Genomic DNA, 20308 nt, shown 5'->3' with positions numbered 1-20308 from the left:
TGGGCAACTGCTTTTACATAGAGGGTGGTACGCATGTGGAACGAGCTGCCAGCGGAAGTGGTTGAGGCGGGTACATTAACAACATTTAAAAGACATTTAGACAAATACATGGATAGGAAAGGATTAGAAGGACATGGGATACAATTGTAGGGAAATGGGGTCAGTATGGATAGACATATTGGTCAGCATGGACCGTTTGGGTCAAATGGCCTGTTTCTATACTATAGGACTCTATGACTCTAACTTACCCACACCAATGCCAGACTCACAGGTCTATAAGACCATAAGACATCAGAGCAGAAACTCGGCCATTAGAAATGGATTTCACTATAGAAATCAATAGTCGGCCATCGAGTCTGCTCTGCCATTCAATCTTGGTTGATAAGTCTCTCAACATCATTTTCCTGTTTTCTCCCCATAGTCCTTGGCCCCCTTGATAATCAAGAACCTATCTATATCAGTCTTAAATATACTCAATGGCCTGACCTCCACTGTCTTCTGTGGTGATGATTTCCATAGATTCACCACTAAAGAAGTTTCTCCTTATCTCCGTTCTAAAAGGTCTTCCCTTTACTCTAAGGCTGTGCCTTTCAGTCCTAGTCTCTCCTAGTTCCCAGGCTTGCCCTTACAGCCTTTCTTATATAAAGGCACAAAATTAGCCACCCCCTGTCCTCCAGCACCTAACCCATGGTTATAAATTATACAAATATTTATGCCAGGGGCCCTGCAATTTCTTCCCTAACTTCCCACAATGTCCCGGGATACCCTTGATCAAGTCCTGGAGATTTATACACCTTTACATTTTCTAAGAGCTCTAGCATTTCCTCTTCTGTAATATGAGCTGTTTGCAAAATATCAATGCTTATTTCCCGAGACCTCTAGCCACCACTTCTTTCTCCACAATAAAAACTGACACGAAATATTCATTTAGTATCTCTCCCTGAGTTTCAACAGAGACGATCTTATTGATCCTTAAGGGACCCTATTCTCTCTCTAGTTGCTCTTTTGCTCTTAATGCACTTGCAGAATCTCTTTGGATTATCCTTAATCTTTTGTGCCAAGTCTATGTGAATAATTCAGACCCCAACACTGATCTGGTGGGACACTGCGTTGCTTCGAGTACCAACCCATTATCGCCTGCCACTCAATCTAATTCCTAGCTCTTGGTCAGTAATTTGCCATCAATTCTGTAGGTTTCTACCTTAGCTCATGCTTCTGTAAGATTTCATCAAATGCCTTCTTGCAAGTCCATATAAACAACATCCATATATATTCCCCAGTCCATACCTCAGTCACCTGTTCACAAAAATTCAATGAAGTTTGTCAAGCATGATCTATCTATCATGAATAACTGAAAAATTTCAAGGTGCTCAGTTACCTCATCATTGATTATAGGCTACAATAGTTTCCTGACCACGGGTGTTAGGCTAATTGGTGTCTCATTCCCTGGTTTTCCTCTTTCGCCCTTCATAAAAAGTGGAGTGACATGTGTATACTTCCAATTTGGAGGGATGTCTCCTATATCTACGGATCTAAAGATTACAGTTAAGGGTATCTACAACGTGCTCTCCTACAATTTTGGACAGAAACCGTTAGGTCCCAGGGATTTGTCACTATTCAATTCGATTAATTTCCTCATTACGAATGTTTTACTTACATTAATTTTACTCAGTCCTTCTTCCAGATACACAATTAATTTCTTCAGGACAGTAAGCACCGTATGAGCAGAAAGGAGACAGCACATCCAGAGTAAGGCAGAGCCTTAGGGAAAGTCCTTCTGAGATTTTGGAGCAGTGTAGAATTGAACAGGATAAACTGAAGCCCAGATTTGGGAGCCCAGCACAAAGCAAAGAGCGACACTATAGAAATCAATACATCCATTGGCTAGTTATAGCTGCTAATTTGACTATGTATTATAGGTTATTTTTAGACTGAAGGTAAATAGCAGAAATATTTTACAGATTGAAAACTGAAAGAACAGTTACAAATAAAAAAAACAAATTAAGAACTAAATAAACAAAACAGAGATGCAGTCAGGTGTTGGACCTTATTGTGATTCCTAGTGACCACATCTATAGTAGTGTTGGTTGTCTGGAGAGCTGAGGATCTGAGTTGATCAGCTGGAGTCTGACCTTCAAACAGGGGGGCACATTAGGGAAGGAGATAGTTACGGGGACACTGTTTCAGGAGGCAGTCATACCCCATGAATTAACTACCCCAAATTTGGTCAATGACCAGGGACAGGTGGGTGTGACTATGAGACAGGCAGATAGAGGGATCCAGCAGGTTGGGCTGAAGAACATTCAATCCTTGAGCTTATTTAACGGATTTGAGATTCTTGCTCCCTGTGTGGAAGAGAGTGAAGTCTGTAGGGCAGATGAGCGATACAGGGAAGCACTTAAGAGTGGGGAGAAAACAGAAAGATAGTTGTAATCGAGGATAGTATAGGCAGGGGAATAGGCACTGTCCTTTGTGGCCAGTATCAAGAGTCCCAAAGCCTGTGCTTCCTGCCTGGTGCACAGGTTCAGGATATCACATCTGGGCTGTGGATGAATGCGGGTTGGGCTTGCCTGGACTGGGTTGGGCTGGGCTGGGCTGGGGTAGGGTGGGGTTGGGCAGGAGAGATCTGTTGTCATGGTCCACATCGGTACAAACAATATTCAGAGAATGAGTGAAGATATCTGAGGGAATATGAGAAACTAGGGGCTAAGTTAAAAACCATCTAAGCACAAGCTATTTGGCACATGGTCAATAAGATTAAAGAGGCAAATGATTGATCTAAGATAGGTAGGAGAAATGGGTTGGAATTTGTGGGACACTGGCACCTGTACTGGGGAAAACGGAGCTGTTCGGATGGGTCAGACTCGACCCGTATCATGCTGGGACCAGAGTCCAAGCAAATCACACAACTAAGGTGGTAGACAGGGCTTTAGACTAAATAGTGGCGAGGTAGGTTCAGTTCCATGGAAAGTTAATGGAGAAGGTAGGATTCCAGGATAATGATAGGGTTGATTGTTACCAGAAAATAAAAGGAAGGGACAGAATGTGTGAATGTCATATTGCACTAAACGTAGGGAAACATAAATCAGATAGACAAACTTATGGTGCCAAACAAGGTAAATAAACATGATCTCATAACCATTGTGGAAACAAGGTTACCAAGGAGATCAAAGCTGGGAAAATTCAGAATTCCTGTACCTGCCTCACTTGCAGTCGCACCCTCCTGTCCCTGACTACTGGTCAAATTTGAAATATTTAACCCTCAAGGTGTGCCTGCCGCCTGAGACACAGCATCCAGGAAACTCTCCTCTTCCATGAAGTGTCACTGAGTTTGAAGCTCAGACTTTAACTAATCAATTCTGAGCCAGAGTTCCTCATGGAACCAACACTTGCCACAGATGTGGTTACTATGACCCACAATGGGGCTCATAAGCGTCCACACTATATAGTTACAACACATTGGCTGACCCTGTTTCTCCAAATTAGTTATTTACTTTTGAATTTGCATTTTTAAAGTTCCTACATGTCTTTAATCTTCAGTATTTCTCCTACTTACCATAAACTTGAAAGTAAAGACATTATATAGTCAAATTAGCAGCTCTTACCAACCAATGAACTAATTTCCTGTGATGTCACTTTGATTTGTGTTAGCCCTGAATCCTGGGTTTCAATTTATCTTGTTAAAAAAATCCTTAAAACTATCATTCAAAAAAGCAAGCAAAAAGTAAGTCTTCCCCTCTGCACCAAATTCTCATGCCGCTCCAAAATCCCCCAACTATATACTCACTCAGGCCATCTCATTGAACCTGACAACAACTATTGTAAATACAGAGGAACCTCAATTATCCGGCAATCGATTATCTGAATTTTGGATTGTCTAAACAAAATCGCAACGTCCCGATGCGTGGCTAAACTATGCTATCCGGCATTCCATTAACCGAGTAAAATACATCCCGCCCGTGTCCTCTGGATAATTGAGCTTCCTCTGTAGTTGGCTGGAGTCAGCAAAGATGATTAAATAAGAAAAAGAACTTACATTGATCTCGAACTTTAATGATGAAGTGTCCCGCACTGCTTCTCAGGAAATATTACCAAACACATAGGATGGGACAAGACAAGAATTAAGAGACAGTACCCATTGGCATTGTAGAGAGGTGGGAGATGGTTCAGGGAATAAAATTACCTGTTCTGATTACTGCAGCTTCATAGCATCCATCACAAACTCGGACAGGTGCTGAACCCCAACCACGTTCTGGAACAGGCTTAGATTTTGATGAGCAACCATCACAAAAGCCTTCACCACAAGCTCTGCAGTGATGCTTCGTTTCCTGATCTTCAAAAGGTTTATTGCATTTATAACAGTTCTGGTAAATAAATGTAATACTCATTAATATTTCACCCCAAGAAACTTACTGTCATCTTGTAATTCACTGAATATATATTTCAGCTTTTTGGTACTCTCACCAGACTGAAAAAATTATTAAAAATCAATCTGAAGAATGTGTAGGCGTGCTTTTGTCAAATTTAGTACTTAAAATAAATAAAATATTTATTGAATAGATAAGAACTATGAAACGGATGATTGCTTTAAATAAAAACCAGGTGCCAGCCACCTAAAAAATAAAGTCCAATCTACGATCAAACATAATGTTGTAAATGACATGTTTAATACATATCATATTAATCCAGCCTCACACCTTATATGTGTTCTACACAAAGTGCATTTTACTTGACTTCCAGCAGCAGGGCTGAAAGACCCCAAGCAGGAATGACACAATAAATTAAGAAACTGCTCCAGATGACAAACCTTAACATCTTCAATTCATTGAATAAACCACACCTGTCTCAGGGCTTTGACAGCTAACTGACACAGAGGAGAACACACATGATGCTGGATTAAATATGAGGAGTTCATTTAATGCCACAAAGTGGAGTTCACATAGCTGACTCCTACTACAGTTGGTTCACAAACAATATTCTGTCCATATAAAGGTAAGTTCAGAAATGCAGACCAGGTGAATTATGTCTCTTAGTAGAGCATACCAGAAGTATGGATATCAAATTAATTTTGTTTTAATATTCACTGATTGGGCATGGGCCTCATTCACTACTTGCCCTTGAGAATATGGTGGCGAGCTGCTTTCTTAAAACACTGCAGTCTATCTAGTGTAGATGCACCAGGGAAAATATATACTCACAAACTTAACATCCACTCAAAGAAGTGGCCACTTGTTACTGTGCAGAATTGTAAACCCAACACAGTCCCCAATCACCAATTCAAATTGCATTAAATATTCCTATACCATAAACGTTTTGAAACTAAACTATAAAGCTTAAAAGTTGTTTCAGTCTAATACTGGCACAGTTAGAAATGTTGTGCAGCAGCAGTTTTTGATGTTTAAAAGAAAGGTAAATCTATTTAAAAACGTGCTAATGATCCTCAGCTTGGAATGACAAATCATGAGAATGATATTAGTTGATTACAGTAGAATATAGAAACAAGAGGCAGACAGAATTTAAACAGAGACTATGAAGCAATGCATTTTGGAAGAAGTATTAGAAATAGGGTTTACAAACAAATGACAATTCTAAAGTGTGTGCAGGAACAGAGGAACTTGGGAATTCATGCTCATCGATCACTAAAGTGGGCAGGACTAATTGAGAAAATGGTTAGAATGCATTGCGAGGTGAAGCTTCATAAATAGGGGTACGGGGTACAAAAGTAGGGAAGATAGGATGAACCGTAATAAACCTGTGGTTAGGCAAAAACTGGAGTTCTGAAGATAGTTCTGTTCACCACAAAAAAATAGTTTCAGGGACTGGGGAGTTTTAATTACAAGGTCATGCTGGTGAGTTTGGGATTGTTCTTCTTGAAGCAATGGAGTTAAAAGGGATTTGATAGAGATTACAAAACTATAGCTTTGGACAAGATACAGAAGGAAAACCTATATCCATTAGAGGGTGGCACGGTGGTTAGCACTGCTGCCTCACAGCACCAGGGATGCGGGTTCAAGTCTAGCTTGGGGCGACTGTGTGGGGTTTCCACATTCTCCCCAAGTCTGTGGGTTTTGTCTGGTTGCTCTGGTTTCCTCCCACAATCCAAAGATATAGGGGTTAGGTGAATTGGCCATGCTAAATTGTCTATTGTGTTCAGGGATGCATAGGTTAGGTGCATTAGTCAGGACTACATATGGAGTAATAGGGTTGGGGAATAGGTCGGATAGGTTTCTCGGAGGGTCGGTATGGACTTGTTGGACCAAATGGCCTGTTTCCACACTGTAGGGATTCTATGATATTAGTTGATGACTAGGGGATACAGATTTTATGAGAGGAAGAATAAAAAAAAACACAGGCTAGAAGCAGACATGCTCAATGACTTTAAAAGGAAAACAAATGGTCACTTGAAGGATATAACCTTGTCGGCTCACAGGAATACACTGGAAGGATAGAACTTAATGAATTACTCCACAGGGTGCCAGCAGAGACTCAGTGAGCTGAATGGCATCTTTCTCTGCCATAACTGATTCTGAGTTGAGAAAGAAAAGGTACAGATAGATTACAATCACCTTTCCATGTGTCAGGAATGTTGAGTTACAGAAGCAAAGGATAGACGCTCAGTAGAAAACCCAATAGAAAGAGAGAGATGACTTGGCACTTACAATAATCTGAGAGTTTGGTCTCCAGTAGGCTGGTGCAATCTGGTCTGTCAGCCAGGCTGTCACTGCTTTGGTTGGTTTTGCACCAAATTCTGAAACTGACTGTGCCATCAAATTCATGCCATCCAGCAATCGCTGCGCAGCATTGTTATTGTCCTTTAGAAATCCATCACTCTGAGAAAGAGAAAGGTGTCATCTTTACTGGTCATTACTAAAATTAGTAAAATAATGCCTACAGTGTGAAAACAGGCCCTTCGGCCCTACAAGTCCACACTGACCCGAAGAGTATCCTGCCCAAACACATTTGCCATTATTTTTACCCCTAACCTACACATCACTGGACACAATGGGCAATTTAGCACTGAAACCCAGGAGCACCTGATGCAGTAAACTAGGTTGGAAGAGAGGCAGGTGAACCTCTATCTTACCTGGAAGGACTGTTGGGGGCCCTGGATGGAGCTGAGGGGGTGGTGTACTGGCAGGTTTTGCATCTTTTCCGGTTGCAGGGGAAGGTACCTGGGAGTTTGGGAGACGGTCGGTGGGGAGAGTGGCGCAAACCAAGGACCATCGAGGGGAATTGTCCTTGTGGAAGGAAGACAGGGGTAGGAAAGGGAAAATGTTCGTGGTGGTGGGGTCTGGTTGGAGTTGGCAGAAGTATTTAAGGATGATGCTTTGTATGTGGAGACTGGTGGGGTGGGAGGTGAGGACAAAGGGGGTCTCTGTCTTTATTGCGTGTGGGCGGGGGGGAGGTTTTAGAGCAGTGGAACGGAGGATGAAGGTTGTGCGGTGGAGGGCTGTCTGGATCACAGAGGGAGGAAAGGCACGTTGTTCAAAATAGGTGGACATCTGGGACGCTCACGCGTGGAATGTCTCCTTGTCCGAGCAGATGCGGCAGAAGAATTTGGAGAATGGGATGGAGTTCTTGGAGGATACTGGGCAGGAGGAGGTATAGTCCAGGTAGTTATGGGAGTCTGTGGGTTTGTAGTAAACGTCCGTCTGAAGACCATCGCTGGAGATGGAAATGGTGAGGTCAGGAAAGGGGAGGGAGGTGTCCGATATGGACTAAGTGAATTTGAGGGTGGGGTGCAAGTTGTGGGAGATGTCAATGAAGTGCTATGAGAGACAGAGAAAGAGAGGGGCCGACAGAGGGAGAGAAGGGCAGGGTGGGAGGGGGGAGACAGACAGAGGCAGAGAAGGGCCAACAGAGAAAGAGACAGAGACAGAGAGAAGGGCCAACAGAGAAAGAGACAGAGACAGAGACAGAGAGAGAGAGAGAGACAGAGAGGAGTGAGAGTGGCGGGAAGGGGGAGAGAGAGAGGGGCTGAGGCTATCTTGCTTGAAGGGTCAGTGGCTGACAGGTGACCTTATAGAGGCATGTATAGGCTTAACTGACAAGGTCTTTCCGGCGGGGTGTGGGAGTCCAAAACTGGAGGGCATAGATTTAAGGTGAGAGGGAAAGATATAAAGGGACCTAAAGGGCAACTTTTTCACACATAGGGTGGTGCGTGTATGGAATGAGCTGCTAGAAAAAAGTGGTGGAGGGTGGGACAATTACAACATTTACAAGGCATCTAGGTGAATATGAATAGGAAGGATTTACAGTGATTAGATTTATTTAGGATAGCTGGTTGATATGGATGAGTTGGTCAGCAGAGTCTTTTTTCAGTGCTGTCTATCTCTCTGACTCTAAAGCTAATAGGGAATTCAAGACAAATTTTGACCTAGAGTGTTGTTAGAACACAGAGCCAAAATGAAAAGAAGTTGAGACCAACAGCTTTGATGTATTTAAGACTGATCTAGGTATATACAAGGGAGATGTCAATAAACATGAGATAAAAACTATATGCTGATAGAGTGACATAAAGAGAGCTGGGAGGACAATTACAGATTTCAACAACTCTTCCAGCACACAGTTTGATTTGAAGCAGGAAGTCAGGCAAACTCTCACTCCGTTGAACTTGGATGTGTTGCCAGTTGTCCTAAGAATACTATTCATAAAAAAGCAAATTATTGCAGATGTTGGAAATCTGAACTATAAATAGGAAATGCTGGGGAAATACAGCAGGCCAAGCAGCATCTGGGAAGAGAGAAAGGAGTTGGAACTGCAAATATTAACTCTTTTGCTCAACTTATTTCCAGTAGTTTCTGTTTTACTTGTTGCTGTAGCAATATTAATTCAGCACACATCAACTCTGACCTTCATGGGTCAGTAAGCCAGCTATTTATTGCTAAAGTCATCATTCTTTCAATCACCTTTCTTTGAAGTGAAGGTGATTGTTCCCAAAACTGAATTCCCCAAATAGGAAAACAACTTGCAAAGTGAGTAGCAGCAATTATGACCTTAAGTTTCCAAGTTCCTGCTTAAGACAAAAACAAGTCACTCTCAAGCTGAAAGCACTGGCAGACATTCTGCTCCTTTTGTACTGCTCTTTGCCCTGTTGATAAAATCTTGGATGTAATTACATGCTGTCATCAGCAGAAATGTAATGTGTATTACTCACTCCAAGCCAAACATGTTCAATTTCTGTTCGCACCACAGTGTCCACTGGATCCTGGTTACCGAACCAGTATTGCCGACTACGATAAATAATGCCACAATTTGGGCACTCAATCACATACCTGCAAGAAGTAATAACTTTGTCAACCAACTAAATTTGTTAGTAGCTCACAAAAAAATGTGCATACTATTCCGGTATTCCTGTACAACAGTAGCTTCCAATCTTTAATTTGTTGCTTCCTTCCAAATCTGCTTGCTGCCTGTGAGGTCAATACAGTTTGAGATTTGACATTTCAACTCTTAACAAGTAAGCATTGTACAAAATGTAATAGACATATCCAAATTACCACTGGCCTAATAATACTGCTTTTATGTGACAAACTATCCTGAACTCAACAAGAACAACTACCCCAGCCCTCCCAGAAATCAACTGCCCCTAAGTTTCCCAACTATTGACCAGCCCCATCAGGACCTGCTACTGGATGCACCTGAAGTTCTCTCTATCTGGAATTGCACACATGGCCTATGTGAGGCAGTCAATATTTACTGTGCCTCTTTGATTCTTCCAATGGGGTGACCTTAAAAGACAGATCCAGAGCATGTCGGTGTCATCACACCAAATTTACCCAGGTCTTCAGAGACCTCTCATGAGATTTCCGGCCAGCTCCTGCTGATTTCAGGCTGCTCTAATACCCACAGCACACCAGGTTAAGGAGGGAGATAAGTTTACTGGCACAATTACTGGCAATTGTGCTACGTACTTCTGCAAAGTGCATGCTTTCTGATTGAATTTCTTTTGACCCAAGCTCTTCCCAGAAAATAGGAAAAGCATCAAACTGATACTTTAGATTGTTTTGCTGAAACGCGACATGACTTCCTGGGTAGCATGCTGCAATCAAGCTCCACTATTTCCCCAAGTCATCGCAGTGTAAAAATTTGAGTAAACCATCAAATTGCACAATTTTACCAAACTGCCCCATTCAGATTACAAGAATATGCACATCAGGTTTTTATTACTAACAAGAAATATTTATTGTAGTCAAAGTTTAACCAATGGCAAGAAAAGAAACAGGAATCCCTAATTATAATACCAATAACAAGAGAAAAGCATGAATTGCTAACTTAAAATTGTAGAAATTAAGTTTTACCCCTTTTAAAATTTCCAACACACACACACACACAGCACAAAGAGATTAGACAAAACACAAATGTTATAGGCGTGTCTCAGGGAAGAACAACAAGTCAATTCTGGCATCAGTCCAATTAAAGCTCCTCTTGGTTCATTTTGACTCTTTGATGAGGACACAGATTGTGGGTAAGCTGCTTCTCAATCTTTTAGTCACTAGTTAAAGATTCACCCTTTCAGTATATCTGTAAGCGATTTATCACTTTTCCTTTTAGAAAGGGAATTTGCAGCGAGAGAATAGCTAGCTGCTCAGATTTTCTGTTACTTCACCACTGTCAGAGGGAGAGAGAGAGATTTACGTGGTTTCTCTTTTATAGGCTGAATATTTCTGTTGTACTGACCAAACACAAAGGTTAGCTACCTGCCCACTTAAGGGGTTGGTACTATTGTTACAGTGGATAAAATGTGGAGCCGGAAAAAGAACAGCAGGTGAAGCAGCATCAGAAGAGTAGGAGTGTTGACATTTCAAGCAGGACCCTAATTGTCATCCACCGGGGTAGGGCACCATAAATTGAGACCTGCTATTCCCAGAGTCATACGAAATGTTAATGTTTTTGTTTCAGGGTACGTAAGTACTCCAATTTACCTGACATTCAGACCAGGTTTCTATAAATTATTATAGGTAGACTGCATTTTGTGGGTACCCTAACCACAAAAGAACTGATCAGAATAGGTTGCTAGCACTTTGCTGTGGAATTCTGCACCCACCATGGTAAATCCTTGCTTTTAAAAACAATTTTTTCTCCATCCTGTCCAGAGTTTTTTCAAGGCATGGTTCTTGTGCTATGCTGAGCACTCCTAAACACAGACCATTTGCCTGGTTGGAAAACTAATCAAAAGTCCCATCACTGGGCAAAACTGCCCTGCACACAATCATGGAGGCAAGGTGTCTCGTATCCTCTCTCACTGCTTAAAATAAGGCTCATTGCACACATTACTTACACCAAGTTCTGATAACTTTTTTTTTTAAAAACAGCAGCATCATCTTCTACAGTCCCTTGGCATAGAGCAGCGGCTTTATCCATTGTTTAAACCACAATGCAAAAAAAGAATGATCTTCCCAAATTCGACAATGCCTATTTCTCTCAGATTTCAATGGCTGGTAGACAGTTGTTTATAAAACTGGTAAGTAGCATTTTTGAAAACGGAATGCCACTTTTGAAGCTAATTTCCAACAAATCAGAACATTCCTGAACCTCTGGAAAATCATGAGGTTTTCTCATTTTTCTATTTGCTGATTGGAATGCTGCTGTTGGAAAACACTTTAGTTTGCAAAAGACTTGGGTTGACAGATGAATGAGCTGCAGTTTGTGGATCATTGACTGAGTCAATATGTCTTGTTATAAAGAGGGATGTGAAGGCTCAGTCGTTATGTTTAAGATAGAAATTGGAAGACTTCTGATTACCAATAGTATATTGGTTTATGGAGATTGGGTGAGAAAAAACATTACAGTGTTTGATTAGCTATTGTTATGATGTTGAAGGTGTGTATTGTACCTTTGAGAGACAGTGAATGCTGTTCTGAACTGAGAGATTACTAGCACCTGTGTATATGAAGAGATGACAGTCTCAGTGTGTACTGGAAAACTGAAAATATGTAACATTTGGCTGTGGAGTGGATACCTGTTTTGACAGCAATTCGAATTTAACCAATCAATTTAAATTATGCCGAAGGACACCAAAACCCAATGGAGTTTGAATTTATTGTTTTGCCAACATCGAACCAATGAGATGATTCAATGTTGGGGAGGGAAGACAAAATGCAGACCTTTTGAAAATTGATCAGCGAGCAACTGCAATCGAGACAGAAATGCATGGAGATCTAACATCTTACTCTCCAACAAATTAGGAAACACTCTCTATCAAAGGTATAAACCTGAAACATTCTCCCAGTAAAAAGAAGGACGACGACCCAGGGAACTCCTCAGCTGGAAGAAGAAAGGCATAGAAGATGACAGTAGTTGTGTGGTTTTGAAATTAAGTTGATGCGATTCTAATGAGTGGAATTTAATAATCTAATAAATGTAATTATTGGAACAACATATTGTTGCAGAGTTAGAGGGAGATAATAAGCTGTTAAGAGAAAGGGGACTTACAATTGTGAATAGTTGTTTAATATTCACTTTTAAAGTAACAAAAATATGATGCATGACTGGCTCATTTAAAACCTCACACCGATTTTAGTGATGATTGCTCAGAGTCAGTGGCTTTGAGGTTTGAGGTCATGGAGGGTCGAAAAAGCACAAAGATTGACAATGAAACTGACAGTTCCAATTCTTTTCACCCAAAATGGCCAGAAATTCATTAAGCTTCCCAAAGATCAGAAGGAACTTCCTCAGAGAAACCATCAGTGAAAATGATGGTTGGCTTCTTTTTAAGTTGCCAGGAAATTTTTGTAATTAACTTTAATGACATTTCTTTAGTTAGCCACAAATGGTGCAACTTTCTGATAGCGTGTCATCTTCAATGGAACATATCCTAGAATATGAAATATCCCTTTAAAAGTTTGTCATTGTTGTCTATCTTTTAACTGACTTTCCTAGTCCATGTTAGTCATCTTTGCCATTACACCCTTGAAACTGCCTTTACTTAAAACATTAGTTATGGACCCACATGTCACAACCCCAGGTTTATACAAAATTTTATCCTTGTACTAATCATCTTGCCTAGAGACCCCATCACCTTGAGATTCTTAATTAATTCAGTCTTATTGCATATATGGTTTGGTAGTTAAGTAATTGAAGTATTGAACACTTACCCTGACCAAGCATATATGGCAAGACCCAACCATGGTGAGTCCGTGGAAGCAGATGTTTTCGGCACGACAATCACTTCTTTTCCATGCTCATAACAGGACTGAAATAAAATCATAATTTAAATATACTTATGCAGTTTCAATCAACCAATATGCCCTAGTCAAGAATTTCAAAACAATGGATGATTATGTTAACTTCTCTCCCGCTGCTCCATCAGCTGAATAGGAAAATTCTCCAAGAAATGGCAAATAATAGTTAGCAACAACGAGCTGTATCTATATAACACATCTAATGTAGCAAAACATCACAGGTTGCTTCACTACAGCATCATAAACAAACAGTTGCACTGAATCCCATTAGATGATATGAGGGTAGATGGGCAAGCTTAGTCAAAGACAAAGGTTTTAAGGGACGTCTTAAAGAAAGAGTGAATAAGCGAGTTCGACAGGCAGAGAGATTAAGAGGGGTGGAGAATTCCAGAGCTCATCTCCAAGGCAGCTATCAGCAGTCACCAGACTGGGAGGAACTGAAATCAGAATCAAGTATCTCAAAATTGTGGGACGAGAGCATTTACATAAATAGGGAGGAACAAGGTCATGTAGCAAATTGAATAAAAGTTAAGAATTTTAAAACTGAGCCTAATCAAGTCCTAATGTAGTTCAGTAAGCAAGTAATTAAGGGTGAACCATACTTGCTGGCAGTATTTGAAAGACTTCATATTTGAGGAGGGTAGGATGTGGGAGGCAAGCCTGAGGTGAATTGGAGTAGGTGGACCTTAAGGTGACAAATCCACGAAAGAGTTTCACAGATCATATAATAATTATGGTGCAGAAGGAAGCCATTTGATCCATTGTGTCTTCACTATTTCGCTGAGCATTATAACTTAATACTAATCTCCTGCCATATCCCCACTGTTTCTATTTAAATGATCATTCAATGCACTCTTGAATGCCTGACTTGAACCTGTCCCCCCCCAAACTTCAAAGCAATACATTCTACATTCCAACTACTCACTGTGAGCACACATTTTTTCTGATACACCATTTGCTTCTTTAATGAAATATTTAAGAACAACATCCTCAGGTTATCAATCAAGCCCTCATGATTTTGTAAACTATCAAATCACCTTTTCTCCAAGGAAAACACCAATGTCTCCAATCTTTCTTCATCTCTTGAGCAATTCCTGGAAACCTTTTTTGCACTCACTCCAATGTGATCATATCCTTTTTACAGTGTGGTGCTCAGAACTTTACACAATACTCCAGTGGATGTTTAACCAGTGTCCCACTTAGGTTTAGCATAACCTCTCTGCTCTTGTACTCTATGCCCCTAATAATGAAGTCTGGAACAACATATACTTTATTAACACTTCTCTGTAACTGTCCTGCTACCTGTAACAACTTACATTTACATACACCCAGGATCCTCTGCTCCTGCACATCCTTTTGGAATATCATTCTTTATTTCATATTGTCTCTCCATGTTCTTTGTACCATCTCATATTTCTTCACATTGAACCTCATCTGTCACCTAGCTATCCACTACAATAACTTCTGAAGTTTTACACTGTCGTCTACAGTTTAAAATTCTCCTCAATTTGTGTTGTCCACAAATTTTGAAATTCTCCCCATCTAGATCATTTATATACATTAGGGAAATCAAAGATTGCAAACATTGACACTTTGAGAACTCCACAATGAACTTTCCTCTACTTTGAACAGTTACTAACCATTATTCATGTCTGCTTATTGTTCAACCAATTTTGTACTCGTGTTTCGACCAAATGCCTTTGTATTCCATGAGCTGCAACCTTTCTCAGATTCGTTGTCTGGCATAATATGAAACATCTTCTGGGAATCCAGTTACACCAAATTAAAAGCTTTATCCTCAATGACCATTTTAGTGACCTCATCAGAAAACTCCAGCAAGTCAGTTGACAATGATCTCCCCTTCAGGAATCCATGCCGACTCCTCCTAATCCACTCATCACTTCTCTCTTCATGTGACTATTAATTCTATCCCAAATAATTTCTTAAAGCTTCCCCACCACTGAAGTGAAACAGATGAGTCCATAATTGTGGGCTTATCCTTTTGAACAAGAGAGTAATGCTTGCAATTCTCCAATATTCTCGCATCACTCCAAATATTAGGCAAGACAAAATTGGTATGTGACAACACTCCAGTAAGCTGTAGAAGGAAGCATTTCAATTTCAAGGAAGTTGTCGAAGGGAGCATTGGGGCAGCACGATGGCCGAGTGGTTAGCACTACTGCCTCACAGCGCCAGGGACCTAGGTTTGATTCCAGCCTTGGGGGATTGTCTGTGTGGAGTTTGCACATTCTCCCCGTGCCTGCGTGGGTTTCCTCTGGGTACTCTGGTTTCCTCCCACAATTCAAAGATGTGCAGGTTAGGTGAATTGGCCATGCTAAATTGCCCAAAATATTCAGGGATATGTAGGTGTATTAGTCAGGGGTAAATATAGGTTAGGGGAAATGGTCTGGGCAGGTTACTCTTTGAAGGGTCGGTGTGGACTTATTGTGTTTCCACACTGTAGGGATTCTAACTTCTAGAATACTGTTCACGAGGATGATCCCCAGTATAAAAGGTTAAACAGGCTAGTGCTCTACACACTGGGGTTTGGAAGAATAAGGGGTGGTCGCATTGAAATACACAGGATTTTTAAAGGGTTACTGCTGAAAGGATGTGTCCCCTCATGGGAGAGTCTAGGACCAGAGGGCATAGTCTCAGAATAAAGGGCACCAATTTAGTAATGAGTTGAGAGAAATTTCTTCTATCAGAGGATTTGGAGTCTTTGAAACTTATTGCCACAGACAACTGTGGGAGCAGCAACCTTATGTATAGTTAAGGGTAAGATAAATAGATTCTTGTTCAGTGGATGAATGAAGGGTTTCGGAGAAAAGGCAGGACCTGAAGAATGTCAAGTCAGCCATGATCCTATTGTATAGCTGAACAGACACAAGGGCCGAACAGCCCACTCCAATTCCAATTGCTTATGGTCTTATGTACAGTTGATATTCTCAAAGGGCTTTGGCCTGAAATGTCAATTTTCCTACTCCTCGGATGCTGCTGTGTTTTTCCAGCACTACTCTAATCTTGAATCCAGCATCTGCAGTACCCACTTTCACCTAATATTCTCAAAGGTCAGGAAATCAAAACAGTACTGTTTGTACAGCTATTTAAAAGCCCTTCCAAAAAGATTAAGACAGCATTGATCAACTGCAAGATTAAAGCAACGTAAGTAACACAGCATGGCAACACAGCAGAACAGGAAAGTTTCAACAAAATAATAAAGAGTCATAAACAAAAAAAGGAAGGAGAAATAATATTGCCGAGTCAGTTTAATTTCAAGGATGAGCAAATAAAATGCAAAATTGGACATTTAAAAAAAAACAAGTTCTTAAATACAGGAATGCAATCAAACTAAATGCGATGTCAAAAGCCAAACAAGTTTTGAATTTGATTAGACCTATATCTTGCCAAGACAAAGAATGCACAAGTATTATAATTAAGTTCTACAACCATTTGAGAAGTACTTTAATGAGAACAAATAAAACTGTTGAAGAACAAGAATTAACAGAAAGGTTCAGCATTCACAGGAACCCATTTCATTAATAATCACTAGAAATTGCACTTGCACAGATTGAATTTCCAAAAGGCAGGATTGTTGTTAGAATTGCTGATGAATAAATTTATTCCAGTCCAAAGAATATTTGATTCTCTCCAAAGTTATTCAGATAACTCCAAATTAATTCTCTCCAAAGTAAAGCAGAAATCCAGAAGCAACATAGCAATTCAGTTTAGTGGAAAAGGTATAAAAATCTGGAGTATACTCTGAAACAATAAACAGAAATTGCTGGAAAAGCTCAGCAAGTCTGACAGCACTTGTGAAGAGAAATCAGAGTTAATGCTTCCAGTCTGATGACTCTTCATAAGAATTGAGTTTGAATTCTAAGGGTCATCAGAGCCGAAATGTTTCTGTTTCTGTTTCAAAGTATAGTCCAGGCAGCAGATAGTAAGAGTCAATTGTCAATGCTGTTGAACAAGCAGTGCCTTTCTTCCAAACAAAATGCTTGTGGCATAAAAGATAGGCAGAAGGCTGGAAGAACACAGCAACCCAGGCAGTATCAGGAGGTGGAGAAGTCAACGCTTTGGGTGTAACCCTTCTTCAATACTGGGGGTGGGTGTGGGGGAAGCTGCAGATAAAGGGGGTGGCGGGGCAGGGTGGCGAGGTGGAGATAGGTGAAGACAGGTCAACGATAGGAATGAATCCGGTTGGTGGCAGGGAGGAGTGGAAGGGAGGGGGTGGACCTGGGATGGGAGTCGGGGGATGGGAAGGGAGGTTATTTGAAATTGGAGAACTCAATGTTGAGTCCTCTGGGCTGTAGGCTCCCCAGGTGGAAGATGAGGTGTTGTTCCTCTCATTTGCAGTTTGGTTTAATGTTGCAATGGAGGCGGCCAAGGATGATCATGTTGGAAAGGGAGTGGTTGGGGGAATTGAAATGGGCGGTGACTAGGAGGTCCGGTCAGACCCTGAGAGCCTGACTGTGATGCTCAGTGAACCATTCCCTAAGTTTACATTTGGTCTCCCCGATGTAGAGAAAATCACATCCAGAGCACTTGATGCAGTAAACTAGGTTGGAAGAGAGGCAGGTGCACCTCTGTCTCACCTGGGAAGACTGTTTGGGGCGCTGGATGGTGTACTGGCAGGTTTTGCATCTTTTTCAGTTGCAGGAGAAGGTACCTGGGGGTCCACAGGGGTTGGTGGGGAGAGTGGCGCAAACCAAGGACTGTGGAGGGGAACTGTCCTTGCGGAAGGCAGTGAGGGGTGGGGAGGGGAAGATGTTCTTGGTGGTGGGGTCTATTTGGAGTTGGCAGAAGTATTTAAGAATGATGGATTGGATGCGGAGACTGGTGGGGTGGTAGTTGAGGACATGGGGGACTCTGTCTTTATTGAGTCCGGTGAGGGGTGTTTACAGCAGTGGAACGGGGAATGAAGTGGTGCAGCGGAGGGCTGTCTGGATGACAGAGGTACCCTCTACCTGTCTTCGCCTATCCCCACCTCACCATCCTAATCCCACCACCCCCTTTATCTGCAGCTCCCCCTTCCACCACTCCCAGTCTGGAAGAAGGGTTACACCCAAAACATTGACTTCTCCATCTTCTGATGCTGCCTGGCTTGCTGTGTTCTTCCAGCCTCCTGCTTGTCTATTTTGGATTCTAGCATCTGCACTTTTTTTTTGTCTCTAATAGTTATGGAGCAGGCAAGAAATCAAATAGCTACTCAAAGATGCTAATGCAGTAAACAAATCTGTAACAGAAGAGACATCTAATGTATTAGAGTCACAGATACACAGCACAGAAACAGATCCTTCAATCCAACGCATCCACGCTGACCAAATATCATAAATCAATCTTGCCCCATTTGCCAGCACTTGGCCCATATCCCTCCAAACCCTTCCTATTCATATATCCATCCAGGTGCCTTTTAAATGTTGTAATTGTACCAGCCTCCACCACTTCCTCTGGCAGCTCATTCCATACACATACCACCCTCTATGTGAAAACATTACCCCTAAGGTCCCTTTGAAATCTTTTCCCTCTCACTTTAAACCAATGCAGTTTAGTTTTGGACTCGCCCACCTCCGAAAAGACCTTGTCTATTTGCCCTATCCATTGCCTCTCATGACTTTGTTATGCCTCAGCCTCTGAGGCTCCAGGGAAATTAGTGAACCGATCAATCCTTTACGGCAAGATGCAATTTATGACTATAAACATTAGCCATTATTATTATGTTGAAAAACCAGTGATACGACATGGTTCACATCGTATAAATATCAGACGAAAGTTGACTTTACAATTTCAAGCATACCTGCAAAACAAGAGTTGTCAGACAGTCGAAAATGTATACATGATTCAATGAAGAATTCACAAGAGTGCAAATCTTAACCTCAATATTATTCAAATGGCAGAACAAGCTCAAATAGATACGGTCAACAGCAAACAAATCAAAAGACAGTAGTCACGCCAAATCTGTTCAAGTAGATACCAGTCAGATAACAACTGTTCAAGGGCAGTTAGTAATGGAAACAAATGTTCAAGGTAATGTTAATTAATGATATAACAGTTGTTGAAAGTGAGAACTGCAGATGCTAGAGACCAGAGTTGAAAAGTGTGGTGCTGGAAAAGCGCAGCATCCGAGGAGCAGGAGAATAGACATTTCGGGCATAAGCCCTTCTTCAGGAATGAGGCTGGTGTGCCAAGCGGGCTGAGATAAAAGGTTGGGGGGGGGGGGGGGGGGGGGAAGGAGGGGCGCTGGGAATACAATAGGTGGAAGGAAGTGAGGGTGAGGGTGAGGGTGAGGGTGATAGGCCGGAGAAGGGATGGGGGGGTGGAGAGGTCAGGAAGAAGATTGCAGATCAAGAGGGTGGTGCTGAATCCGGGGGTTGGGACTGAGATAAGGTGGGGGATGGGGAAATGAGGAAACTGAAGAAATCTACATTCATCCTGTGTGGTTGGTGGGTTCATAGACGGAAGAGGAGGCGCTCTTCCTCCAGGCGTCGTGTGGCCAGGGTCTGGCGATGGAGGAGGCCAAGGACCTGCATGTACTTGGCGGAGTGGGAGGGGGAGTTAAAGTGTTCAGCCACGGGGCGATTGTGTTGGTTGGTCCGGGTGTCCCAGAGGTGTTCCCTGAAACGTTCCACAAGTAGGCGGCCTGTCTCCCCAATGTAGAGGAGACCACATCGAGTGCAGCAGATACAGTAAACGATGTGTGTGGAGGTGCAGGTGAATTTGCGACGGATATGGAAGGATCCATTGGGGCCTTGGAGGGAGGTGAGGGGGAAGGTGTGGGTGCAAGTTTTGCACTTCTTGCGGTTGCAGGGGAAGGTGCCGGGAGTGGAGGTTGGGTTGGTGGGGGGCGTGGACCTGACGAGGCAGTCGCGGAGGGAGTGGTCTCTCCGGAACGTTGATAGGGGTGGGGAGGGAAATATATCCCTGGTGGTGGGGTCTGTTTGGAGGTGGCGGAAATGACGGAGGATGATACGATGTATCCGGAGGTTGGTGGGGTGGAAGGAGAGGACCGGTGGGGTTCTGTCCTGGTGGCAATTGGAGGGGCAGGGTTCAAGGGCGGAGGTGCGGGAAGTGGAGGAGATGCGGTGGAGAGCATCGTCGACTATGTCAGAGGGGAAATTGCG

The 20308-nt window shown here is 42.1% G+C and overlaps 1 protein-coding gene across 3 annotated transcripts in view; it reads right to left on the bottom strand.

Annotated features, from left to right (window-relative positions):
* The window catches only part of zfyve1 (zinc finger, FYVE domain containing 1), a 98848-nt gene that overhangs the window by 17158 nt on the left and 61382 nt on the right, over positions 1 to 20308 (bottom strand). For 2 of the 3 annotated variants that reach the window (XM_043698360.2, XM_043698358.2), the window contains exons 6-9: positions 13098 to 13195; positions 9158 to 9275; positions 6660 to 6830; positions 4184 to 4364 (exon numbers count right to left, since the gene is read on the bottom strand). In XM_043698360.2, the coding sequence (XP_043554295.1) occupies positions 4184 to 4364; positions 6660 to 6830; positions 9158 to 9275; positions 13098 to 13195 (568 nt within the window). Of the gene's footprint in view, positions 1 to 4183; positions 4365 to 6415; positions 6527 to 6659; positions 6831 to 9157; positions 9276 to 13097; positions 13196 to 20308 lie in introns of those variants that run through there. The other variant, XM_043698364.2, reaches the window with a different exon arrangement.

Source organism: Chiloscyllium plagiosum, unplaced genomic scaffold (genome assembly GCF_037043375.1).
Source record: "Chiloscyllium plagiosum isolate Xiang-an unplaced genomic scaffold, Cpla_swu_hap1 HiC_scaffold_8, whole genome shotgun sequence".
Lineage (NCBI taxonomy): Eukaryota > Metazoa > Chordata > Chondrichthyes > Orectolobiformes > Hemiscylliidae > Chiloscyllium > Chiloscyllium plagiosum.
This window is presented reverse-complemented; position numbering and strand designations above follow the sequence as displayed.